Source organism: Canis aureus, chromosome 6 (genome assembly GCF_053574225.1).
Source record: "Canis aureus isolate CA01 chromosome 6, VMU_Caureus_v.1.0, whole genome shotgun sequence".
Classification (NCBI taxonomy): domain Eukaryota; kingdom Metazoa; phylum Chordata; class Mammalia; order Carnivora; family Canidae; genus Canis; species Canis aureus.
The window spans coordinates 41,807,181-41,830,890 of NC_135616.1; the positions used below are offsets into that span (position 1 = coordinate 41,807,181).

The 23,710-nt window shown below is 49.1% G+C and overlaps 1 protein-coding gene across 3 annotated transcripts; it reads right to left on the minus strand.

Annotated features, from left to right (window-relative positions):
* Window positions 1-215: 215 nt before the first annotated feature.
* LBR (lamin B receptor) lies at window positions 216-21,694 on the minus strand. Of its 3 annotated transcripts, none has more exons than XM_077901283.1 (15): window positions 21,583-21,679; window positions 18,794-18,979; window positions 17,722-17,900; window positions 16,193-16,396; window positions 13,949-14,032; window positions 13,516-13,711; window positions 12,328-12,524; window positions 10,685-10,739; window positions 7,764-7,955; window positions 7,068-7,171; window positions 6,060-6,185; window positions 4,084-4,252; window positions 2,780-2,860; window positions 2,560-2,682; window positions 216-2,134 (listed from the first exon to the last, which is right to left on the minus strand). In XM_077901283.1, the coding sequence occupies exons 3-15, from the start codon at window positions 17,884-17,886 to the stop codon at window positions 1,974-1,976; spliced, it is 1,857 nt and encodes a 618-aa protein (XP_077757409.1). In that variant the 5' UTR covers window positions 17,887-17,900; window positions 18,794-18,979; window positions 21,583-21,679; the 3' UTR covers window positions 216-1,973. The 3 variants fall into 3 exon arrangements, with proteins under 3 accessions (XP_077757409.1, XP_077757410.1, XP_077757408.1); XM_077901284.1 differs by lacking the exon at window positions 21,583-21,679 and adding an exon at window positions 20,864-21,063; XM_077901282.1 differs by lacking the exon at window positions 18,794-18,979 and having other exon boundaries at window positions 21,583-21,694.
* Window positions 21,695-23,710: the final 2,016 nt, after the last annotated feature.

A 23,710-nucleotide genomic window follows, 5' to 3' on the forward strand; every position in this document is an offset into this window, starting at 1 on the left:
AAACAGCCGGCCACCATCTGGGACCCGGGACCCTCAACTAAGCCCTTCAAGTTCCAGCCTTCTGCAAGCCTGATGCCAAGAGCCATGGCCCTGCACCCAGGTCGTCTCTTGGATCGCCTTCCCCTCTCTATGGCACAGGAGTGTGGAGGTGGTCACCTCCAGGCTCCTGTGTTAGCACCAACGACCCCAGAGTCACAGGCAAAGAGACTCTCATATGCAAAGAACATCTTTTTTATTTCCAACTTAAAACTGCATTACACTTGTCAAATGCGTCAAAAAACAAAATGAACCAAAAATCGTAGCTGATATCCAGAAAGACAGCTCTATGGTGGTAAGGGCTCTCTTTTCATTACTGGAGACTGAATCCTTCTTCCTCCCCTACAGCTTCCTCAGTCAAGTACAGAACACGCTGGCACGCTCTTTCCGACACTGAGCAAAGCATAATAAAAAACTCCTGCTTCCATCAGGGTGAAGAAAACACAACTTCCCCCAAAACAAGATTTCAATACCACAGGACGTAGGATGCCAGAGCAAGCCAACTTCGTGATCACACACCTTCCAGTGGCTGAGCAGGACCAGTCGACACATGTAAATGTCGCGTGTGGAAAATGCATCATTAAAAACCCAAACGTATACACTCTAGATTCCCCTATATTTAAGATACTGAGAACAATTGAAATATAAAATTTTAGTGAGTTTGCTACTGTTCCATTCTAGGACAATTAATACTGAGACTGTATCAACTAGAATTTAATAGCTAAAGCTACCCTACACACCTCTATTAAACTAAAATAGAGAAATGATTTTGAACTCTTATTTTTAGATGAACAGACTCCTAACAATAAACACCACCCTCTTTTACAGGGAGTAGCGTTTTGTGACTATAAGGAATGTACAAAATACAGTATGAATAGCATGATCCCAACAGTAGCAAAACCACGGTTTTATTTTTTTAAAGTCAAAAACATACAAAAATATTAGCCTGAAATGGCAAGTTTTCAAATACCAATCTGTGTAAAAATGTTTAAATAGTGATGTTACTGCAAAAATATATATTTATTCTATTTTTTTCTATCTGCAACAGTTTATAAAGGCAAACGAACACCTGCAATTGAGGTAGCGAAGCCAAATTCACAAACTTTGGATTAAGAAAATATCCTTCCTATGTTTTAACAGCATCTTTTATACAACGTTAAATGAATTCTAATGGTTTTGCGATTTTTAATTGACATGTATCACTTCATAAAACTTAATATAAAATACTGCAAATGTTTTTGTTAAAGAGATATTTCGTCCTGACAATTATTTCACATTCAAAATACTGTACAGAAAAATCTGAAGTCACCATATATTACATAAAAAGCTATGTATTTACATTTTCAAATGCAGTTCTGGAAGCTGGGGGAAAGCAAACTGCTCCTGGCGGTCTCCTGCATCAGTGGCTGCGAATGATCCCTCTTTATGGAGGGTGGTTCATGCAGGGCCTCTGTGTGCTTTCCAATCACAGAACTAGGAAATGACTCAATTCAAAAGGAAATGGATAAAAATTGTCTTCTCTGAAGGTAACAAGACAGAAATGTGCTTCAAAAGTAACAGCTGATTTCTGGTTTCATTTCAGTAACACCGACACAATCATAATTTGAAAATTCATCAAACTCACAGACATCTATGGTATTCTTTTCAGTGCAATTACAAGACTTTTGTTTGCAGATTTTTAAGGATTTTTAAGGTGGGATTTTCTTCCCACCAGAAAGCCAATTCTAACACCTTAACATTTTTCCTTATGTTGTTGTGATTTAATAATAATAAACATGGCTACGTTAAAAGACCACTTGGCTCCATAGTCCTGACCCGAAAAGAAAAATAAGATCCTGTCAGTGCAACAATGAAGATTGGTTCTAGAATGTTTCCTAGTTTCTGCAGGTGGAAGCCAGAGCTGCGGGAGCATCCAGTGCTGCGTGGGGCCGGAGTGACTAGTACACGTAGGGGAAGATGCGGTAGGGCACCCGCTGGCAGTACTTCTCCCAGGCCAGGCCGTACTTCTTCCGACAGTGGCGCTCATCACGCGCTTCCCGGTGCACCAGCAGCACGGTGAAGTAGATCACGTAAAAATATGGCAGGACGTGCTTAAAACCTGTGGGTCGCCACCGCAGAGGAATTAGGTATTTTTATGATCCCAGCGCAGTATTTTCCCTGCTCTGACCCCCAAATCCTCTCAAAGTGAAGCATGAGATTGCTTCCTTTTTTCCAGTGATGGGGAAAGCACCCTGCCCCCAGCACATGGCAGACGTGGTGTCCGCAGCACAGACTCTCCGGGGGACAGCAAATGCCACGCCCGTCCTCCCCTCTGCCCCAGCCTTCGGGATCTCTGAACCCCAGTCAAAGCTCTAAACTCACTACCCTAGACTCGGCTTAGAAAGAAAGCTATCAGGCACAAGCTGCAGGTGTGGGAGTTGCTTCCGCCAGGGGCGCTCCCAGATGCTTTTGTTCCAAAGCACCCCCCTGCCCCTGCCCGTCACCCCCACACCACACACACCATGCCCCCCCCGCAGTGCTCACCACAGGGGAGGGACCACGCCAGGGCCATGATGAGATCACCCAAGTAATTGGGGTGGCGAACGAAGCCCCACCATCCACTAACTAGAAGATTTTTCCCTGTTGAAGTATGGATGGTTTTTAAATCTAGAGGAAAATAAAAATGTATTTATAATGACCTTTACACAAATAGAGACATAAAACCTACGTAATGCAGATAACATAAATATAAACCAATGCTTACGTGCAAGCTTCGGATCAGTGGGATTTTTCCGGAATGCGTTTTTCTGAGAATTTGCACATCGGAAGATTACATATCCACAAACTGTAATTTTTATAAAATTTCATGTTAACAATTTAGATATAACCTAATACTTAAATGCATCTCTAATTTCACTCCAATTATTTCTGTGCTCTGAGGAAATTTCCAAAGTACAGAATACTTTGAAAGGTTTTGAATTGTTCTTAAGAAATCAATCTCAATGTCAAAAGAAGAGAACTATCCTGAAATTTCACCATCTACCAGGGGAATGCAAAACCAACCAATACAGTTACATCGACAAATAAAACCGAATACAGACCAGGCTGTAATTACATCAAGCCTGGCGTCCTGTAGACTCAAGAATGTGGGGTGTCATCTGATGCTGTAGCACCTACGAGTCGTTAACGTGGACGCTGCATGAATCACAAACTACAGCTCGGAGGCAGCACCAGGGTGCCCTGCATATAACACTCGCCGAGTCCCACTGCAAGCCTACAAGCTGACTGCTTTATTTCAGATTTCAAATGTCTTGTGGGCTTTGACATATCACTGCCTATTAACCACCAGGTAGTCCGGCCTCCACCCGTGCTGAGCCACAGCTGTACCCCCCACTTGCACAGACCACCCGGAGGGACACGCACACATGGTGATACTAAATCTTAATTTTAACTTTAACCAATGCCTTGAATTTCTTCTTCTGCCATGGGTGCTGGTTGGCATAGCAGACCTCGCTACCCTCGAAGCTCACGCTGATTTCCCCACCCTACCTCTGGGGCAGGCATTTAATAAACAGAGTAACAGAAGGAAAGCCAAGCTGATGCTGTACGCACCTGCCCATGCTGCCCCTCTGCCCTCCTCTTCCCACAATTCCCCACCACCTCACAATTTAGATCAAACACCCTATCCTCTAGTGAGTCCACACCGCCTGGCATTCCCCAGAGAGCCATGCTCTCCACCTTCAGCACCTCACTTGGGCTGTAAATCCCCCCCACTGGTACGCTCACACCACACACGGAGTCAGAGCCCAGGCAGGGCTAGCACACAGGACCAACCTTCCTGCCTTTCAGGTGCCCAGCAGGGACAGCAAAGGGAAAGCCACCAACGGATGAAGCATCATTCTCTCTGAGAGACCAGAATTTTTCTGTATCACTCACCAATCACAAGCCACTTCAAACCTGAGCTAACTGTGGCCGCATGAAAGGGCGTGTTAGAACAACATGTAGATGCCAGAACACGACAGACTCAGCAACAACGCTCCATACATAGACACTGAAGACAATACTCACGTTTCAGAGCGATGATCAGGGAAGCCATGGGCCAAGACACTTCATTTGGATGGTTGACGAGATAAAAGGCTTGAAAGCTGTAGATAAACGGAACCCACACTAGGTCTCCAAAAGCCAGCATGAATCCAAACCCATCGTGGGTGATGTCCATGGTTGTCAACAATGCTTCCTGTGGGAAAGAGCGGGAAAAGCCATCGTTAAAGACCTTCGTGGAATGAAAGCTTCCAGACTTCAGGTTTACAAATAAAGCATGGGTTTCTAGTCAAATTCATACCGAGCTATGGGAGAAGACCCCAACCAAAAGTGTTTGAGGGGGGTCTCGGATGCTGCACCTGCCTACAGCCTCGCAGACACTCCCAGGAAAGTGCACTTTGTGTTTAATGACTCTTCTCCCTCCCCTCCTGACCCAGTGAGAAGGTGGGTCAGCCTCCAGCGGGCGCCCCACAGCAGCCAGATGCCACAGGAATTCCTTAACTGGAGCCCTTTCCTCCAGAAGGCTGTGGTACTGACAACACACGGCCCACCCCCGCCCCCCGACTGCACCCCTGCACCCCCCCCATAAGGACCCGCCTTCCCAGCAGCCGTCACTCCACTCAACAGAAGATGTGTCAAAAGTTCCAGAACATCAACGTCCAGCACTGCACATCAGAAAGCAGCCAAGAGGAAAAACTAGAATTACTAATCACTGAAAAGCTACCAGAAAGAAAGTTTTTTAGAAAAGCCTCTGAGGTGATGAAGCAACAGGGAAGCATCGTTTGGCCTCCATGACTCCAACAGCAGGAAGGCCATGTGCCCAGAAGACCAAGTTGCTTTTAGGATCAAGGTTTTCTTTCCAAAGCACATCTCCCCAGGCACTCAGAGAGCAGGGCCCAGGGCTGAGCAGGAGGCAGGACTTGAGAGGAACCGTGACCCGGATTCTTGTAACTGAGGCCCACTGGCCACAAACTGGCCCTGCCCTCCCAAAGACAAGGAAGATTCCTGAAAGACCAGCATCAGGCTTTCCAGTGGCTCTGACAGTGCTCTCTGCAGCCAGCCTGGCGCAGGCCAGGGGCGATGCGCTGGTGACCCCACCACAGGGCCTGCAGAAGCCCCTTCAGACACCAGCCACCAACACACCATCACGCAAACTTGCTCTGGGACGAGAGAATGTCAGCTGCCAGTTGTTTTTGCAAACCGAGAGAAAACTCAAGTTGGAACCAGAGGCACAGATTACAAGGACACCAGGAAACTGGTAAAATGAGTCTAAGATGGGCCCAAGGAATACATGATCCTCAAGGAGCAGAAAACACAGATGGCTTCTCAGCATGAGGAAAGCCACATGTTAGGAACTTGGCCTGACTTATACTGGTTTCCTCCATTATCATGACTTCTTTCTACCCATTTATTTTTTTTTTATTTTTTTTTTATTTATTTTTTTTTTTTTTATTTATTTATGATAGTCACACACACAGAGAGAGAGAGAGAGAGGCAGAGACACAGGCAGAGGGAGAAGCAGGCTCCATGCACCGGGAGCCCGACGTGGGATTCGATCCCGGGTCTCCAGGATTGCGCCCTGGGCCAAAGGCAGGCGCCAAACCGCTGCGCCACCCAGGGATCCCTCTTTCTACCCATTTAGTCACAGCGGTTGTGTTTTGCAACACCAACAGTGGGCCCCAGGATGTAAGAACTGGCTGCCTCCTGACAATCCAAAAAGTATTATCCTAATCCAGTGACACTGCATCAAATGAAGGTGGATGGATACATTGATTAAGAAATTGAGACTGATTTATATCAACTGGCCACATCTGCAGAGCCACAATCTACAGATCTTAAGTATCGCACACTAGGGAGCAGCTGACACACATGGAAATTCCCACTTGCATGTGTTGGCTCAAGGTGCCGCGTGGACGGACACCCAACCTGCTCCTCAGCAACAGCCTGAGAGGGGTGCCCCCTCCAACCCCGGGCAGGAGGCCAAGGCTCCTAAAATGAATTACCTCATTCCAGAGAGCGTCCACCACGTACAAGAGCTGGAAACTGTTAACCAAAATCATCGCTAAGGATGGAGCAGCTCGATGCTGTAGCTTCATCTCAGCCAAAAGCATCACCAAGTTCACAACCACCTAAAAGAAAAGGGGCAGGTACCATCTCGAAGTGCCTCCCCAGAGCCTTAGCTACCATGGCAGGAGACAGTCACCGTCACTTCACTGCTGAGAAAGCTGCAGATGCCACCTTACCACGCAGCAACCTGCAGAGCCAAGATGAAGGGGGGAGACCATGAACCCAGATGTGATGCTACAGGAAGGACACGTGGTCACCTCTGCAGTACTCTTGTCAAAAAAGCATCATCACTCATGCAGTCATGAGAAGACAGCAGCCCCTACACAGCACAGGCCCAGCACTCTGCAAACGGCAAGGCCACATAAGCCGGGAAAGCCTCCGAGAGGCAAAGCCGGGTCACAACCCCAGGGACCAGGGGTCTGTGGAGCAAGGGTCCCGGGATAGAGACAGGGCAACAGTGGAAAAACAGGAAACCCAAACACAGTCTGTGGATTTAGCTGATGATACTGTAACGACGGTAATCCGCTGGCCTGCAGGATGCTCACTCGGGGAACCAGCGAGGTGCAGATGCCAATTATTTCCCCCACGGGTCTAAAATTAAGTCAAAATTCATTTTCTTTTCTTTTTAAAGATGAGGAAAATACATTTTTTCATACATGAATTCACCTACACAAATAACACATCCCTACATAAACAACTGATAAAATCAAAACAAACTCTTAGTTTTTTATAACCTACAACAAGAGGGTATCTGAACCCCACAGCCTCTATTTACAGGGACAAAATACTCCAAATACAGATCTGCAGAAAGCTATAATTATTCCTAAAAACAAAATTATTCCTAAAAACTTGCAGCTTAATCGAAATTATCTACAGTTTTTTCTAAATGCAAGACGACCATGTAGTCCTGAATAGAAATTTTAAAGAGAAGAAGACATACGTACCCATCCAATCAATCCAGGGCGCAGTTCACAAAAGTATTTGAGATCAAAAGTACCAATCCGAGGATTTAGTTCACGGCCAATGAAGAAGTCATAGATGGCATTTCCTGGAAAGGGAAAAGTCCTTATCCAAACAATACAGCAGTTGTGAAGCTTACAAAGAGCACTGCTGCATGCCGCCCAGGTCCCAGTCCAGCCGCTCAGGGTCTGGCAGGCGGCTGCGTGGGTGGGCAGGACGGACTGTGAGCTCCGGGTGGCAAGAAGATGCGTTCCCCTTCCAGAAGCAGCCAGGGCCTTTATGGCCAGATCTGCTTTTAGGGGACCCGGAGCTTTTTTTAAATGTAGACTCAAAATTTTCTAAAATAAGCAAGCTCATTTTACAAAATGTTTGAACACTTCAGGTCAGAATCAATCAATTTGTAATATCCGTGACTTGTCTTCTTTTTTTTAAGGCTGTTTACCATTTGGGCCTGAAAGGAGACTATCCTAACTTGTGATGCTGATGATAGTAAAACGTTGGTGACTGTACTCAAGTCACTAAAGTAAGAGGTCTTACCTGTCAAGTGACTGAGAAAAGAAGAGAATTGAATAGGAAAGAAGAAGAAAAATACTCTATTTTTTCCCTTATTGTGTCTTTTCTTTCCTGTGGGTTCTCCATCCCGCAGGGCTGGAGAGGGCAGGGCGGGCTGCGCTGCTCACCAGAGCTGGCGGGGGCCAGGGCGGCCGGGGGTGCCCATGCAGCCCTCACGGCCAGGTAGGTGCTCAGGGCCATGGCGAAGGTGGCAGCGGCCAGCGCCAGCGGCAAGAAGTGGCGGTACACGTAGTGCAGCTCCACACCCCGGCACAGAGCCGCCCCAACGGCCACGCAGGTCAACAGGAAGGCGTAGAACCCTTCAAGAAAGGGCAGAAGAGAACCGTTAGCCTGGGTTCCCAGGTCTCTATCCTGAGAAAAGGCTGCAGCATCATCTTTTCAACGCTCACTTGCATGACTCAGGATCAGCAGCCAAGCGGCGTCCTGTGCCTGACCTTTCAACACGGGTCCCCTGGCTCTCAGTGTTTCAAGTATTTTAACATACTTGAGCTATTCTTTTTTATTAGGAACAATCATCATGTGCTTTTAGTGAAGAGAGAGCTGAAAAGTACATAGAAATTCACTATTAAAAAGCTGAGAAGGTTCTCAAAATTTACCTAATCCTAACCCTCAGGCCAAACCATGAACAGAACTATGCCAAACATACCTATAAAGTCTTTGGGGCAATCTTAACAGTTAAAAAAATGTAATTAGGGGCACCTCGGGGGCACACTCAGGTATCAGACTCTTCGTTTTGGCTCAGGTCGTGATCTCAGGGTCATGGGATCGAGCTCCCTGAGGGGTGCCTTGCCAAGTGCAGTCAGCTTGAGATTCTCTCCTTCTGCCCCTCCCTCCACCTCTCTAAATAAATAAATCTTTTAAAAAAATAAATCTTTTTTAAAACTTGTAACTATTTTCACTTGAAAATACCTTATCGGTAATGGTTTCAGAAGATCCTGGTTATATTGTATCCCCCAGAACACAGGTAAGAGGAGAGGCCATTGGGTGGGGCCTGTGGGCCCCCAGGGAACCCCTGCCCCCGCCAGCCCCCCTCAGCTCACCGGCAGCCCTGTCTCTGAGCTAAAGCAGCAGTTCCACTTCCAGGAACAAGCATCTACGAGAGCAGTGCTCTAAGTCAGCAAGTTACATTTGGACTAACAAACACAGAAAAGAGGTAGCTATTATTTACGTAAGAATTCTACAGATGAAGCTCTTAAAAAGCAAAAGGGTCAGCTGTGGTTTATAATTTAAATCCATATTCTCCACATACCAGGTTTAGTCCAAAAACTAACTTTTAGGTATTTAAACTTTTTCTTTAACTTTTTACAACATTCATTTAACTCTTATAAGCTTTATGAATATTAAAGACAAAGAACAACAGAAAAAGCAGCTTCCAGCCCCACAGCCCGTAGTATCTAGGGCTCTCCTTGACTCATAAGGGAGAAACCTCCTGAAGAGAAACCTAACGCTGGAACCAGTGAGAGAGAAGGACTGAGCAACTAGTCCACGGCTGCCACCCAGACACCGTGGCTGGTAGTGAAAGGGGAGTGAAAACAAGATCCCTTAGGAAAGAAGGAAATCCATGCCAAGGGAGAGCCTCTGACACAAAGATCAACAGGCCCGAAGGCAAAAATAACCCCCTCACCCTCCCTAGCCTGGGCCTACCAAGGGGGCAGAGTGTTAGAGATTCTGAAGCTGGTTCTCTGGTTCTAGCAGCAACAGATGTGGTAAAACTAAAATAAATAAAATACCTGACAGTAGCAGCAAGTGAGCATGAAGCAGACACACGGGTCAGCAGTGAGCAAGTCTCCATATTTTACACACTGGGCACAGGATGCATCTAAAATATCTTTGCCTGACCTTCTAGAACCCAGGATAATAACTTCAGATTGAGTAGGTGCTAGGTAAGTCATAGAAAAATGTACCCAGGGTTAGAAAGGTAAGTGACAGGATTAAAAATAGCCAAGAATTAAATTTATAACATAATTCCCAGGAACAGAAATCTACTCAATCATGCTGAAGTGGAAAATCACTGAGGGATAGCCATAACATACACCTAGTTCCTAAAAGCAAGTGAGCTGCACTTGATCAAAGTCTTTGCATGGCACGGGGGGACCCCCATCCTCACTCAGCACATCATCCCACCATGGGGGTACCTGAAGGTTCGGACCACACTCGGCCTCACCCACTGGTGCCCAGTCATGGACACCTCCTGCAGGCCAGTCACCATCCCACCACCGAGGGTCCCACGGGGAACAAGACAGGGTCCCCACTTCCCCATCCCCAGATGTTGGGAAGGCATCACCAAACAAACAGGAGAAGGGAGACAAATGATGAGCACAGGGTGACGTAGGGACATGTGGAATCACTCCACTGGACACCTGAAACTAATATGACACAGTATGTTCACTACACTGGATTTAAGATAAAATTAAGAACTAAAACCATGGGTGCCTGGGAGCTTAGTCGGTGAAGCGTCTGCCTTTGGCTCAGGTCATGATCTCGGGGTCCTGAGATGGGGCCCCACGTCACGCCCCCTGCTCAGGAAGGAGTCTGCTTCTCCCTCTGCCGCTCCCCCACTAGTGTTTTCTCTCTCTCTCAAATAAATATTAAAAAAAAAAGAAAACATAAAGTAAAATATAAAAGAGAAAGGGACCCAAGGGCTTCTCTGAATAGAGATGTGACAGGGATGAAGCAGCTCCATCGCACTTCGGGGACAGCTTTCCAGGCAGAAGCACTGTGGCCACAGCTGAAGGAGGATGGCGTGCTCCAGAATGGGACTTGCCGGGTCTGGCAGTGACCCAGGATGACCCAGGAGGATAAATACACAGACAAGTACAGTTACTTCAGTCAGCAATAAACACCTCTAGGAACATCAAACTCGGTGGTGGCAGAGGCGCCCGAGGGGCTGTCACCACACCAGGCACTGTGGGCTGGGGAGCCAGCGGCCTGTCCCCACTGGCAGCAACCAGCTTTGATACGCCAGAGAGCAGAGCGCTCAAGGGCTCTAAGCCATCATCAATTTGAGTGTTTAAAAAAGAAAAATCACCATTCAATCTATACTTGAGTCTTCTTCCATCAGCAAGAGGCATTCCTTCCACAACCTTAAAAGGGGGAAAAAAAAGGGTTTTTTAAATTTAAAATTTTAAATAGCACCACACTCCACCATCACATCCATCCTGGCCCTAGAAGGAAGACCACCTTTCAGTAGCAAAGGTGGTCACAGGTCCAAAGAGTTTAGTGGCGCGGCCAAACCCCACAGCAGCTGCTCAGGCATGAGGCTGTGGGATGATCCCCACACCCCGCCCCCCAGGTGCCACCGCCAACCATACGCACGGAGGAGCCTCTGTCTTGTCCACCCTGAGCTCCAGAGTCTCCAGGGACTTCCTGCTGCTCCCGAGGCAGGCTACCAGGCTTCCGTCCCACACAGCAGGGGTCCCTGTCCTCAGGCCCGCCACTGACTGACCCGTCCTCACAGACTCACCCGCTCTTCCATGCAAACATGCACGCTCACCCTGTCACTCAACCATTCCATGTGCTGCTCCATCTGCTCAGTAGTCACACACGTCACACCCACACAAGCACTTAAGAAACACACGTCTCCCACTGGATGAATTAAAAAGTCCACTATTCAGAAACGGTGTGATTCACTTTGAATACAAAGCACTAACACGGTGTCATTTGTCTTGGGCTAGACCCTCTTCCCTTTCATCGGCTATGAAAGGGGATCCAGGGGAAGGGTCACACCCGGCTGGGATCACAGGTCAGCAGCATCCCGCCTGCTGACTTCAGGTGATCTATGATCCTATCCGGTACCAATCTAACACCACACTGGCCTGTGGTCTATAAATGTGTGAAAATATACACGTACATGTATATATAAAATCTTTAACCATCAAAACTGCTTTTCTTTTTAAATATTATCTAGTTTGAAGTAAGCTTACCTAAGTCAATCTGAATGTGCATTTTTACTGTATAGCTTTACCCTAAAAACGCCTGAGAGTTCACATCCCAAAAATCATCTCTAGAACCAATAAAGTTATGGGGAGACCCTGAAGTATGGAAGGTCTGCAGCCCCAACCTCCTCTATGGGTGCTCGCCGCAGCAGTAACAAGATCCTCTAGTTCACAGACTGTAAACTTGCAGAGCCCTAAGAATAAGATCTTTAAATGAACTACTTATTGCTCAGGGAAGCCCACATTCCTTTAAATATACCTGAGCATTCTAGGAAAAAAAAAGAAAGCAACTACACTCAGCAATTTAAGACACCACGTGAGTCTGAAAAGAACTTAAAATGCTCCTCACAACACATTTTTTTTTAGAAAGATGAGAATCGGAAACTTACTATATTGAAAAAAAAAGAAAAAAAGAAAGTAAGAAAAACCAAAGCTACAGACTAGTTTAAAATCCTGATCTGGCATCTGAAATAACACTGAGGGGAAGAAGGTCTTTCCTATTTGGTTTGGGAAGTGACGCAGGACCACCCCGCCTCATCGGGGGTTCATACCATTCAGACTTTCAGAAGCACGAGTGTCACAACAGACAAGAGCAGTGGCTTCGCAAATGAGGCAGCCCTGCTACTTCCTACCATGGACGGCTTCCGACCTCAAAACTACTGTCAACTTCCTTCTGGAAGCCCCAGGGTGGGTGGGGCGGGGTCCCCACAGCAGGTGCCCCCCAGCAGACACTTACCTTCCCAATTGGCAATATGTAGAACAGAGCCTGAAGGGAAAACCAGAAGAAGTAGATTGCAAACGCTCTGGTGTCCCACAACTCAGACAAAGCTGGCATAGGAGGCGGGAAATTCAGGAGACTGGGCTCCTCCTCTTTGCACAGCAATAGCAACAGGAAGAGGAAGGGGGGCAGGCCAAGCATGATGAGAAACACACCTGCAAACAAGCAGTGACCATTCAAGGCTTGAGGTTCAGTGCAGACTACCTCGTGTTTTCACTGTTTTAAGGCAGAACAGAAGGCTGGCTGACCATCTGCCACCCAGGGCCGCACCATCCCCAAGTCCACCCTGCCCTGCTTGCCCCATGGGTCCTCAGACAGCAGGTCAGCTGAGTCAGTGCCCAACAGCCAAACCCCACCTGGCAAACCAGGCTCTGACACACTTCACATCCAACCACCGTAGGAACAAACATATTGAGATTCCAGCAAACTAAAGATCAGAAAATCTAAAACTTACCAGCCTAATCGTAAAAAAGCACACTTTCTTTCCCTACGTTTCTAGCAATTAGGACCGCATGATGTTCGTGGGACACCTGATGCTGGACACCACCATTCACAGCCCAGCTGGCCCACAGTTATAACTTCCAAAATACAAAGCAACGAAGCCAGGCAGAGTTTTGAACCAGTTGTCTAAAAGTATTTTTTTTGACTAGTATTTTCCTTTACGTAAAATCTCATCACTTTCAAATTACTACCCTCTTAATAACACTAAGCCTTTAAACACTTCTGATCCTGGATGCTCACACCAACCTGTCCAGCGGGTTGGGCAGACATGCTGACCCCATCCTGTGACCCAGGGGCTTTTGCTGCGGTCAAGCTCTGTCCTCTTGGGCCTGATGAGTCCATCTTCCTGTCCCTACCTGTCCACCACCCTATCCATACACCTCCCACACAACCTTCCTTTTACCACTTGTCTGCATTTCTTTGTTCAAAACCTATTAATGGGTTGCTGCAAGTTTTAAGTACAGCTATATGGGCCCCCTGTCAACTCCAGGATGTCCTCAAAGATGTTCCCACCCCAGGACTCTGGACCTGCTGCTCCTTCTGACGGGAAGGCTCCTCTCCAGGTTCCATGCCACCAGTCACTGCCCCGCTGCCCCGCTACACCCCGCTACACCCCGCTACACCAAGCCCCCCACCCCCACCTACCAGGGACTCCACCAAACTCCAGGCTCTTGGGCTGTGTGCCCAGCACTTCAGAGGTTTTCAGTAATGTAGATCCTTTTGTTGGAACAATGTTTTCTTCCTTAGAATCTATGTCTTTTAATTTGATCTCCTCTCTTCTTGGACGAAGGCTATACTGTGTAGACATGGACCTAATTTCTTCCGACAAATGGAATTTTTCCTAATTAAGAAACAGAAAATACTAAACATTTATAGTCAATAGTTATCATTAATGCTGCCACATTCCCTAATTCAGCATCTAAATATAGCCATTTACTAACAAGAATTTGCTAAATTATAGTCAGTCTCAATTTAAGGACAGAATTTTAGAAAAGATAGTAAGAAAATACTATGGTGTACAGTGTGATCCTTGAGGGAAAGTCACACTAACAAAGAGATGAGAAGGGACACCCCGTACCTCAGCATTTCTGTGAAGCATGCCATCCCTCTCTGTGCGCTCGGGCTCTCCATTGTATCTGCTGATGCTGTTCCCAAAAGGCTTCTACGTTGAAGAACACAAACCATTGTAAACATAAGAATTGGACCTTATTAAAAAGACCAAGATGGCAAAAATTTGCTATTAGAAATCAAGCAACAAAACAAAGACAGCTTTGATTCTAAAGAATTTCAACATACTTCTGTTAAAAAGGGAAAGGAATAGATTAGAATTTCTCAGTCTCTAAAAGATTGGATTTCACAGCACAGATTTCTACACAAGATCTTTCATCTTTTAAACATAATGAGACTGAGTGTTACGATGTCACTGAGCCATAGCAGGTACTTAGGGAGCGCCACCAGTGACCCACAGATCACCTGCCTCCTTGCTAGATTCCCACTGCCTGCTTTCTACAGGGCCCTCAGCTCCCTCTGCCTGGGTCTCCTTCCTCAAACCTGCATCCTATCAGGCAGTGGAGAGGATTCCTCATCGGACCGAATGGTGCAAATCTGTTAGTTTGCAAAGATTTTCCAGGCAATGCTTGGCTGAAATCTGTCACTTTGCTCCTTTCTCCATCACTGACAAATTACAACGCTAATAAGCCAACAGGAGGAAAGCAAGTTAAAAGTGTCCTTGGGAGGCGGGCTGGCAGAGAGAGGGCCACAGTGAGATGGTATCAGGTTCCAGCTCAGATCAGGGTCAAGCTAAGCAGTGTAAACATTCAACGTACACTTAAATCTACCCAAGCGCCAGTGAGTACTCAGCAGCCAACGGAGCCGCGTAAACACCACACTCCACTTCCAGCAGCCAGCATAGAGTCCACAGCAACAAGGTGGCCCAGTACCACAGCTGGTCAGCCAGCCCCAAACTATGCGGCTGCAAACTGCCAGGATGCTCATGCAGGGAGGCCAGCGACTGCAAAAGGTCACGCTCAGGCAGCCATGTGACCATCAAAGCTACATGCAGCACAGGTCCTTCCCACACAACACACCGTCCTCAACTCCAGGGTGGGCATGCAGTGCCCAGGGCGCTGCTGGTGAGGAACACAGCCAGTGTTCCTGAGGCACCAGGACTCTAAGGTCACACTGTACACACAGAATGGTCACTACATGCTAAACACGAAGAAATGACAGGGAGTAGCATGCAGCCTGTTCCCTAACCTGAGTCACCTGACTGGCTGTGAAAACCGCTTACATGGAATGCTCGAGCTCACCAGCCATCATCAAAACACAAGGTAGAGCGCTGAGCTTACAATCTCTGCCAATCAGATTGACAAAATATATATATATATTATTATAAATCTCAGGATGAGAAAATGAAATAGGCATTCACACACCAGTGATGTTGGCATAAACCTTCTTGAAGCAATTTGGCCACAAATCTGCTCTACCATCTGACCTAGCAGTGCCATTCCTAAGAATTCATCTTAAGGAAAATTTCACAACAGTGAAAATTTAGAGAAAAATCTAAATGCCTATCATCGATAAGGAAGCTGATGTTAACAATCAGGTCACATCTGTATGATTTACAGTATAGCCGAACAAGAACATATAGCAAACCATGTACAAAAATATAATACAGGTTATTCCCAATATTTTAAAATTTAAAAATCTGACTATAAAACAGTATGTACACAAAGCCAGTTTTTTAGGGTTATTAAAAATCTGTGTGCACTTTCCCAGAAAAGAGATAATATTAAGTGAACAAAATAAAAGATCATCTGTATTCTATCCTTTTTCCTCAAAATCATTTCCATCTGGCCTATGTACAATCTAAGATATCCAGTGCAAGGACCTACAGGTTCTGTACATGGATGTCTCTAAGCTTCAACTTGGACAATGATTCCCCTAAAGTTATCGTCTTGGAATAGGGCAAGTGGTCAAGTGTGATGATGTTTCCCTATTTTATACACAAACTTCTATAAACTATAAAACTTTTTCAGGTCTACCTACAATATACCTCTATGTCAAATTTAAACACTGCTTTTTTAAAAACCATGATATTAAACAGCACCCTCATAACAGCATTTTTCCCCCCCTGCTATTAAGAGCATTATACTTCTATTCTTCCATTTGTTTATATCATCCTCCAAAGTCATCACCCAGATGCACTGTTTCCTGGGCCCTTTATTCGACTCACTGCAAACAGTGTGAGAAAGCAGGAGGCACTTTTGGAGGGAACCCTGAATAAGGGGAAAGGCCCCTCCACCGGCCCAGGACCACGCACCAGCACCAACGGGGTCAGCTTCACTTCAAGCACCTCCTTCCTCATTTCCTTCATGTCGGCCTGGTGCGAAGCGGAGGCAGATCGGCGGGAACTTCTCGGTGGTCGACCCGGGGATCGGGAGCGCGATCTGGACCTACTCCCTCGGCGTCTGGAGGGAGAACTGGAAGTTGAGCCACTTTTCCTTTGTCTGAAAGAAGTTAAAGGCTAGAGAGGGACAAAAAGGCAGAGCTTTAGCATAGAACAGACCTGAATAAGATGAGGGCATAAAGGTGTGGCCAGTACGGACTCCACCACTGCCCTGGGCATTGAGGCCTCCAAGGGCCTGCCGGATAGTGGCCCACCTCCCACAGGACACGTGTGGCCTGTCCACTCCTGACCCTCCTCATGGATGTGCCCAAACAAACCAGCCATGTGCTTTCCTGAGAGTACATACAGGGAAAACAGCTACCACAGACTGAGTCAAACCGAGATGAGGGGACACATAAACAGCATGCAGTAACAAGAAACCCAACCCCCCCCCCCCCCCAGGTACAATCTGAAGGCGCATAAAATCTGCAAGGCTGGATTACTTCATAGCGCTTCGCACTGCCCTCTTCTTTCCCACCCGATTCTGTGTGGCCAGGGAGCTAAGAATGGCTTCACATTTTGTAAATGATTGCAAACAAAAGCAAAAGAAACATGAAACTTTGTGACACATGAGAATTACTTGAAATTCTGGTTGCAGTGTTCATAAATAGTTTTATTAGAACATAGCCACATCCATTCACTTCCAGACTGCCTGGAGCTGCTCTCACACTGCAGAAACCACAGGGCCCATAACGCCTAAGATATTTACTATCTACCTCTTTGTTCAAAAACTTTGCCAACCCCGGCTAGAGTACTTAAACTGTGGTTCAGGCTGTGGGTTCAAGAACTGTTTCTTACTGATCCACAACAAAAAATGAAATTGAGGTTGGACTTTTAGAAATGTTTAGAGCATTTCGACAAAGTAATTTCATGCCTACTGAATCAAAGGGTACAAAGTTAGGGCTTTTACTTTGTACATCCTTTTCCATGTGTCTAGTAAGTTATTTTTATGGTATTTTACATAAGCACTTCTACACCATGGATCAGATCATTTAAAGCCCAAGCCCCACTGAGAGGCCAAGAAGCTCCAGGCCAGACCTAAATCTAATTGTCACTCTCCTGATTAAATCCTCCGTGATCGGGATGAAGCCCAAACCCCTCCAGTTCTGCTCCCATTGAACCCTTGGCTGGTCCTCACCCCCACCCCAAGCCTTTGGCCAGAGTGTGACCTCCATCACCCAGGGCTTCCCCATCTGGCCTCAGTGCCCACAAAGGTGTCTCCCTGAGACCCAGTTCCGCCCCACCCCAGTGTGCGCCAACACCACCCACCAAACTTCCCTCACCAAAGGCATTTATCCCAGCGCCTCCAAACAGAGCCAGAGGCGACTGCTCTATGCCAACAAGCCCCCCATTGGTTATGTCCCCTTCCTCTGAGCAGACTGGCTGACCACAGGGGCACCGACCTTGATATCATTCTCCTTCAGCTCAAGCTCAGTGCCATCTTTGTACTGTACGGTGTAGAGCTGCGACTGGCTGTCATGGCTCAGAATTTCCACTTCGTAGTAAAGCGAACTCCCCGGCCACCGACCTCTCACCACCTCGCCATCAGCGAATTTCCTACTCGGCATCTTCAGGACTCAGTCTGGTTGAAAAGAAAAAACAAGGAGTTGCTGCATACGCACTTACATGTGTCTTTTTTCACAGAATAAACACTAAAACAACTTTCCAACTGGCCAACATTTTTGGACCAGAAACACCTCTGGGCAGGGGTAGGGGGAGAAGGGGACGTCCAACCCCTTTGTCCAAAGGTGAGAATATAGTGTAAAGCTGTTAACTGTTTTTTTCAAGGACATAAAAATTAGCAGCAGGAAATGGCAAGGGTTGGGATACACAGAGGCTGTTCTTTCTGCCAGGACATAAACCTTCTGGGGTCACTTTACACAGGATGATGTTGCCACCATGTCGCCTGCCAGTGATATGAAAATGCAGCAGGACATAAAGGCACCAGGTGGTTTGCACTCTGCAAAATCTATCACCCAAGTGACCAGACATCTTGCTGTTCAACAAGACACAGTCAACAATTAGGTCCATTTTTTCATTTATAAATTCGCATATGGGGGCGCTTGGCGGGCTCAGATGGTAGAGCGTGCAACTCCTCATCTCTGGGTTGTGAGTTCAAGCCTCACATTGGGCGTAGAGCTTACTTCAAATAAACTCTAATAAGAAACCAACCATCTGGGAAAATCAAGGATATACAATTAACGTTACTACAACCCACCAACAAGGAGAAAAATAATTCCAAACTCATAATGAAGAGCAAACTGGGGGTGCTTAAATAAAGTTTTTAAGTCTTACAGCTAAAATACAAATTCTACCAAACAAGTCTGCGGGTACCCGGCCTTCATCCTGGTGCAGCTCTCAGGGCTGCAGCAGACACCCACCCTCATTTTAACATTCTTTTGCACACGGCCCCCAGAGCCGCCTTTCCACCACACTCTGAGAAACCACGCATGATCCGCAGGAATTGCCACTTACAGGGGGCCTGCTGGCCACCCTCCTCCAATATCAACTGGTTGCTGGGCGCTTCCAGCTCTCAGGCCGCACGGTTTCCCCGTCCACAGAGTTACAGATTCCCACTTCCACGTGACAACACCGAGTGCCTCCAACTCTCTGCACCGGCAGCTGAACCAGCGGCTGGCCTCGTCTAAGCAGCAGACAGTCCTGCAGAGAAATGCTCCCCCAATGACCTTCCTGTCGCCAGCTCAACAACCTGATTGGCCGTCTGGGCACTAAGCATTCCTCCTCACTCTTCTCCTGTCCAGAGCCGCCGACTGTACAACGCCTGCCGTGTGGGCCCCCCCAGAAGCTCTGGAGTTAAGAAAGGACAAAGCTGCATTACCCCACCCCTCCAGGGGGAAACCTTTCATAAGCACATTTCTTCACTGTTAATTGCCTGAGAAAATACTTCACAAACTGCACTTGTTTAGAGATAGTAGGGAGGCTGGGAGATGAAAGCAAACACAGCCACTCAGCCAGTGATTAGAGGGTGTCCATCCATTACCCACCAGTGTAGAAGGGGCCCTGCCCGCACCCACCTGAGATAGCATCATCGTAGGCTAATGAAGGGGTGTAGGCGAGGGTGAGAGGAGCCAGAGGCATTGGGGCTGACTCACACCTAGCTGAGGAGGCACCGGAGGGGCACCTCGCCAGTGGAGGCAGTGGATGCCTGGGGACACAGAGAAGGAGCACAAAAAGGAAGGTGACAACAGCAAACCTTGTCTGTTTCAACATTCAGGTCCGAGAACCTCCAAGTACTAAGAAAGAGGAAGGAAATGTGCCCTCTTCTCTCTTGCCCCTCCTCCTCCCTGGACCCCCTAAAATCAAACCACTGTTACTGGTACTGATTCTCTGATGCTGGTCAACCAGGGTTTAAAGAAGACAACTATATCTGACTACATGAAGATGCCATTCAAGTTTCAAACAACTCTCCACACATCTGAAATCCAGTCCCTCAGAACTTTTAAAAAGGCCTCGGAACAGATACTGCACCTTTCTGAACACTGATTTATTGGCATCTTTCTATTACTCAAGTAAATCTTTTAGGTTAGGGTGCCTGGGTAGCCTTGTGGTTGAGCATCTGCCTTTGGCTCACTGCGTGATCCTGGAGTCCTGGGAGAGTCCTGCATCGGGCTCCCCCTGCAGGGAGCCTGCTTCTCTCTGCCTATGTCTCTGCCTCTCTCTGTGTCTCTCATGAATAAATAAATAAAATCTTAATTAAATAAATATTTTGGGTTACAGAAATTAAGATACCTGGTGAATATCTGTTAGGTCACTATGCTTAATTTTTTAAAAAGATAAAGAACTGGGACTTCATAGTGATGTTTCACATGGTGGCCAAGAAAGAAAACCCAAGCCGGCACTTTCCTTAGGAGACCACTATGGTATCAACAAATACCCCAAAAGATGAAACCACAGCATCATGTGCACCTCCACTTTGCCCAAGATCCTCCCATATTGTGACAGCGGGGCCACCTAACAGGATCTCCTGCGGGAGTAAATGGGCCAGGTCTGGACACTCGAGCTTCACTGCCATCACACATCCTTCTAATGAGGGGCAGACACACAGACAAGCTTCTCTTAGAAGGGATGTTTCAGTCAAGGGTGGAAAGAAAAAATGTGTTTACTGAATACCACCTTCTCAGGCTTGTGGCTGTGAAGCCCCATGCTTGCTAACTTCTCAGTCAGCCCTGGAATCCTGACCCACTTGGGCTCCAATATGTTACTGTTTATCAACACCACAGAGCACTGCTGATCAGAGACCACAGTGTTACACGGTCTGTGGTCATCTTTCCCTCACTTTTCCAAACCAGTCCAGATAGGGCAGAAAGGGGAACTTGGAGAAGTCTGACTGCCTCCCTTGCACACCTGGGCCCAAGGTCGGCCCACTAGGCATACCCTGGCCTTGCCCCCTGTCCCCTGCCCCCTGCCCCCTGCAGGAGGCCAGGGTAACACCACAGCCCCGGCCGCCGTCAGGCCGGGGAAGCTGCCCGAACCCCCTAGGTAATGCAAACACCCCAAGGTGAGGCCCGCTCCCCGGAGGCTCACTCTTCTCCCTCCTCCCCGGGCAGCTCTCGGAAACCGGCTGGAGCAGCTGCCCGTGCTCTGTCCACACCCGGCGTCTTCCTGCCCCGCCGCAGGGCCCGTCCTCCCGCCGCCAGCACACGGGGCACGGGGCACGCGGCGCGGGCTAGTGCGGCAGGTGCGCGCAGCCGCCAAGGACCTCAGGCCGTAGAGGGGCCCCTTGAGACCGTGGGACGGTGTCGCGACGAGGACTTTGTAAAGATCCTTAAGACGCTGAAAACACAGGGTCGAGCACGCGCAGCCCGCCGCGCTACCCGCGTTCGGAGCGTGAGAGCCGCGGGCCGGGAGACGGCGAGCGCGGACGTCAGAGCATCCCCCGCCCCGGCCCCGGCCCGGCCCCGGCCCGGCCCCCGCCCCGCGCGCCCCTCCCCCGGCCCCGGCCGGGCACCCCTCCCCTCCCCCCGCGTCCCCGCCCGGCCCGCCGCGGCCGCACGCAGGCTCCAGGCGCCCCCGCCGCCCTCCCGCCGACGCCGCCGCCGCGCGCCCAAAATGGAGGGAGGCGCCGGCGATCCCCACCTCCGCTCCACTTCCGCCGCGGCCCCGCCGACCCCCGCGGGAAAGCCCAGGCCGCGCGTCCCCGCCCCCGCCGCCCCCCACCCCCCGCCCCCGCCTCCCGCCTCCCGCCTCCCGCCCCCGCCCCCGGAGGCCGCTCGGCGCTGGGCGGCGGGCGCGGGGACGCTCACCTGCGCCGGGCTCCGGCGGGACGCGAACGGCTCCGGGACACCCGCCCAGCAGCACCCGCCCAGCAGCACCCGCCCAGCAGCACCCGCCCGCCGCTCCGCGCGCACGACGCCGCCCGCCCCGCGCGCACCCGCACCCGCACCCGCGCGCCCGAGCGCGCCCCCGCCCGCCCCGCCCCCGGCGAGCCCGCCCCGCGCTCCCATTGGCCGCCCGGCCTTTTGAATCGTCCCCGGCGCCGCCCATTGGCCGTGCGCGTGGCGCGGCTGCGGGGGCGGGGCAGGCGCGGAGCCGGGCCGAGGGCTCCATCCGCCCGCCGCCCGCCGCCCGCCGTATCTGGGCGGCCCAGGCGCCGCGCCCCCGCCCCGCCCCTGCGCCCCCGCCCCGCCCAGCCGTGCCCCGCGCGCTCCGGAGAAAGATAATCGCTACCTGCCCAGGAGTCCGTCAGTTCGCGCGGTGCCGAGTCCGGGCCGACTGTCGCGGGCGGCAGGTGCTTCCCGCCAACTCGCAGGCTGAGCTCTCCCGACCGCGAGGGCGGCTGCGGCCGGCCCGCCCCGACGGCCCCTCCAGGGCTCCGGCTCCTTTGTCCCGGCGGCGGGACCCGGCCTGGGCCGCGAGCGGGTGGGGGGCGCAGTGACCCGAGCGAGGGCAGGGGTGGGGCGGGGGGCGCAGTGACCGGAGCGTGGGCAGGGGTGGGGCGGGGGGCGCAGTGACCGGAGCGAGGGCAGGGGTGGGGCGGGGGGCGCAGTGACCGGAGCGTGGGCGGGGGTGGGGCGGGGGGCGCAGTGACCGGAGCGAGGGCAGGGGTGGGGCGGGGGGCGCAGTGACCCGAGCGAGGGGCAGGGGTGCCGCGGGGTCTGGGGAGCCAGGGGGCCGGGGATCCTGGCCGCAGGTGCCAGAAAGTACGCCGTTAACATGTGACCAGCGACAGAGAACTCTTGCCTTGTGCGCCCGGCTACCACCCGCCTCCCACAAGGCTGGTGTTAATTGGCCTCCAAAGCGGCGATCGATAACTCGGAATCTGGTATGGATCCTATAGCTTTTTGTGCCTCAAGTTATCATCATCGGTTGGTTGGTTTCCTTACTCTGAGGTCGAGAGTTTAAAGAAGTCCATTGAAGTTCCCCGTTTTGCAGTGTGGTCTTCAAGTACTTCTTAACCCAACTACTAGGTTAGCCTAACTTACTAGGTAAATTTAAGTGAATGTCAAAAACTCTGTCAGTTAAATTATAATAATAAACAGGCTTTTCCTGTTGATGGCACAGCTTCACTCGCAAGAGTTCTCATTTTCTAACAGTTATGAGCTACAAAACACTCAGTTTACTACTTTAAAAAAAAAAAAAAGCTATTTGAGCTTTCTCAGTCATTCACATCCAGTGTGAAAGCTTTTATCGGAGCCTTTCCTGAAAACAAGTCCTGACATCAAACTGTCTTCATTGTTGTGGAGTTTTCTTGGAGATCTGAGCTACAAAAATGGACATTGCACTCCAAAGTCAAAAAACCTGATTTTTGGCAAAGCCATGGACCCTGGTTGTCTAACGTTTAAGATAATATCAACCCTGCCTCATTTTTTTTGCAGCAGATGACCCAGAAATGGGTACCTATCCCAGGTCCAGGGGGCCCCAAGATAGACCTTATTCCTAATGGCCAAGCAGTGCTACTCTGTTCTCATCTGCCCTGCCCAGAACCAAGATTTCACTGCCCTTCCCTTGAAATACGCATTTCCTGGATCATTTCCGTTTATGAGACAAAAGATTCTCTTAAACACACATGTTGCATTTTCAAAGTCAGGTTTATAAAAGCCTCATAACAAAATGAAATTAAAAGATTGTAAATCACTAGAATGAGCTGAGCTAACATTTTACCTTATAAATTACCAAAAATATTTTTCAAAACAGCTGCTTCTGACATCAGAGAAACAAAGCAATACTTATTTATTTCTAGCTAGTGGACTGAGGTGTGTTGTGAAAAATCAGATTGATACATAGGCTACTTCCTCAATAAAGGAATAATTGGTATTTTCCTCTCATTTTTCTTACAAAAACTACTTAAAGTGTGTATATTTGGGAGTAGAGAATTTCCAGGGTTTGTTCCCAGAGAGATGTTCATCAATCACATGTAGCAAGTGTGGATTT